General features: G+C 61.6%; 1 protein-coding gene across 2 annotated transcripts in view; it reads left to right on the top strand.

Moving 5' to 3' along the window:
* Positions 1-1,495: 1,495 nt before the first annotated feature.
* The window catches only part of RNASEK (ribonuclease K), a 1,536-nt gene continuing 228 nt past the window's right edge, over positions 1,496-2,803 (top strand). The window contains exons 1-2 of one of the 2 annotated variants that reach the window (XR_003538090.1): positions 1,496-1,616; positions 2,361-2,564. Coding sequence is in view for 1 of the 2 variants with exons in the window: in XM_027707407.1 (XP_027563208.1) it covers positions 1,516-1,616; positions 2,361-2,499 (240 nt within the window). In the remaining variant the exon portion in view is untranslated. Of the gene's footprint in view, positions 1,617-2,360; positions 2,667-2,803 lie in introns of those variants that run through there. The other variant, XM_027707407.1, reaches the window with a different exon arrangement.

Here is a 2,803-nt window from a genome sequence, read left to right as displayed (position 1 = left end):
TAAGGCCTGGGGGGGTCCTGGGGGGGATTTGGGGGGTCCTTGGGGGGATTTGGAGGGGTCTTGGGGGTCTCAGGGAGGGTCTGGGGGGGGATTTGGGGGGGTCTTGGTGGGATTTGGGGGAGTCTTGGGGGTCTCAGGGAGGGTCTTGGGGGGTCCCTCTGGGGCTGGGGGGGTGAGGGGGGTCCTGGAGGGTCTTGAGAGGGTCCAGGGGGGTCCCTGGGGGGGTCTCGGGTGTCTCCCGGTCCCTCCCCCACCCCCCCAACTTCCCCTCAGCTGCCCCTGAGTCACCCACGGGGCCCCTCCCCCACCCCAGTGCTCCCAGTCCCTTATCCCATCACTCCCAGTATCCCCCAGTGCTCCCAGTCCCTTGTCCCATCACTCCCAGTATCCCCCAGTGCTCCCAGTCCCTTATCCCATCACTCCCAGTATCCCCCAGTGCTCCCAGTATCCCCTGTATCCCGATCCACTCAGTGCTCCCAGTGCCCTCCCAGTGCTCCCAGTATCCCCCAGTGCTCCCAGTATCCCCCGTATCCCGATCCACTCAGTGCTCCCAGTGCCCTCCCAGTGCTCCCAGTATCCCCCGTATCCCGATCCAGTCATTGCTCCCCGTGCTTCCAGTGACTCCCCAGTATCCGCCAGTGCCCCCAGTATCCCCAGCATCCCGACCCACTCAGTGCTCCCAGTGCTCCCAGTATCCCACCCAGTGCCCCCCCAGTGCTCCCAGTATGCCCCGTATCCCAATCCACTCAGTGCTCCCAGTGCCGCCAGTGCCCCTCCAGTATCCCCCAGTGCTCCCAGTATCCCCCGTATCCTGATCCACTCAGTGCCCCCAGTGCCGCCAGTGCCCCCCCAGTATCCCCCAGTGCTCCCAGTTTCCCATCACTCCCAGTCCCTCTCCCATCACTCCCAGTGCTCCCAGTGCCCCTCCCATCAGTCCCAGTGCCCTCCCAGTGCCCCCAGTATGCCCAGTTCTCTCTCCCAGTCCCCTTCTAGTGCTCCCAGTCCTTGTCCCATCATTCCCAGTCCCTCTCCCATCACTCCCAGTGCCCCCAGTATCCCCTCCAGTGCCCCTCCCAGTGCTCCCAGTCCCTCTCCCATCACTCCCAGTGCCCCCCCCAGTGCCTGTTCCATCACTCCCACTGCCCCCAGTGCTCTCCCAGTGCCCCCAGTATGCCCAGTATCCCAATTCCCTCAGTCCCGCCATCACTCCCAGTGCCCCTCCCAGTGCTCCCAGTCCCTCTCCCATCACTCCCAGTGCCCCCCCAGTGCCTGTTCCATCACTCCCACTGCCCCCAGTGCTCTCCCAGTGCCCCCAGTATGCCCAGTATCCCAATTCCCTCAGTCCCGCCATCACTCCCAGTGCCCCTCCCAGTGCTCCCAGTCCCTCTCCCATCACTCCCAGTGCCCCCAGTATGCCCAGTATCCCAATTCCCTCAGTTCCCCCATTGCTCCCATCACTTCCAGTGCTCCCAGTCCCTCTCTCATCACTCCCAGTGCCCTCCCAGTGCCCCCAGTATGCCCAGTTTGCCCCCTCAGGTGCTGCTGGGGATCTTCTTCAACGTGCACTCGGCCGTGCTCATCGAGGACGTGCCCTTCACCGACGAGGATTTCAAAGAGTGAGGGAGTTTGGGGGGGATTTGGGGGATTTTGGGGAGATTTGGGGGATTTTGGGAGGATTTGGGGGAAAATTGGGGGGATTTGGGGGGGATTTGAGGGATTTGAGAGGGATTTTGGTGGGATTTGGGGGGATTTCAGTGGTCCTGGGGGGGTTTTGGGTGGCATTTGGGGGGCCTGGGGGGGATTTGGGGGGGATTCGGGGGGATTCGTGGGAGCCCTGGGGGGATTTTGGATGGAATTCAAGGGCATTCGGGGGGATTTGGGGGTCCTGGGCAGTCTGTGGGGGGGAATTTAGGAGGGTTTGGAGGGAATTTGGGGAGAATTGGGTGGAATTCGGGGGGAATTGGGATTTTGGGGGGGACTTGGGTTGAATTCGGGGGGATTTGGGTGGAATTCAGGGAGATTTGAGTGGAATTTGGGGAGGGCTTTTGGGTGGGATCTGGGCAGATTTGAGGGGTCCTGGGAGGATTTTGGGTGGGATTTGGGTGGGATTTGGGGGTCCTGGGAGGATTTTGGGGGGATTTGAGTGGTCCTGGGGAGATTTTGGGGGGGGGGGGGGATTTGGGTTGAGTTTGGGTTGATTTGAGGGGGATTTGGGTGGAATTTGGAGGAATTCGGAGGGATTTTCGGGGAATTTGGGGGAGATTTCGAGGATTTGTCCCCCAAACCCCCCTGTAACCCCCCCAAACCCCCCTGTAACCCCCCCAAACCCCCTCTAACCCCCCCTTTTCCCCCTCTGGCAGCGGCCCCGACCGTCTGTACGGGCTGTTCGAGCAGGTCAGCTACAACTGCTTCATCGCCGCGGGGCTCTACGCGCTCCTGGGGGGCTTCTCCCTCTGCCAGGGCCGCCTCAACAAGCGCAAGGAGTACATGGTGCGCTGACAGACCCCAAAAACGCCCCAAAACCGACCCAAAATACCCCAAAAACCGCCCCAAAATACCCCAAAATAACCCCAAAAACCTCCCCGGAAGGAGCGAGTTGGTGCCGGCGCCGCCCAGTTGGAACCAGTTCTCCCAATAAACCCGCGGGGTCTTTGCCCCCACCCCCAGCCGTGGTTTTTAATGGGCGATTTGGGAGGAATTTGAGGGGATTTGGGAGGGTTTCAGGGGGTTTTGAGGGGAATTTGGGGGGTTTTGGGGGGGTTTTGGGGGGGAATTTGGGTGGTTTGGGGAGGGATTTGGGGGG

The sequence above is a fragment of the Neopelma chrysocephalum genome, unplaced genomic scaffold, assembly GCF_003984885.1.
Source record: "Neopelma chrysocephalum unplaced genomic scaffold, ASM398488v2 Primary Assembly neopelma1_92880, whole genome shotgun sequence".
Lineage (NCBI taxonomy): Eukaryota > Metazoa > Chordata > Aves > Passeriformes > Pipridae > Neopelma > Neopelma chrysocephalum.
The sequence above is the reverse complement of the archived record's forward strand: the minus strand, read 5'-3'. Positions and strand labels throughout refer to the sequence as shown.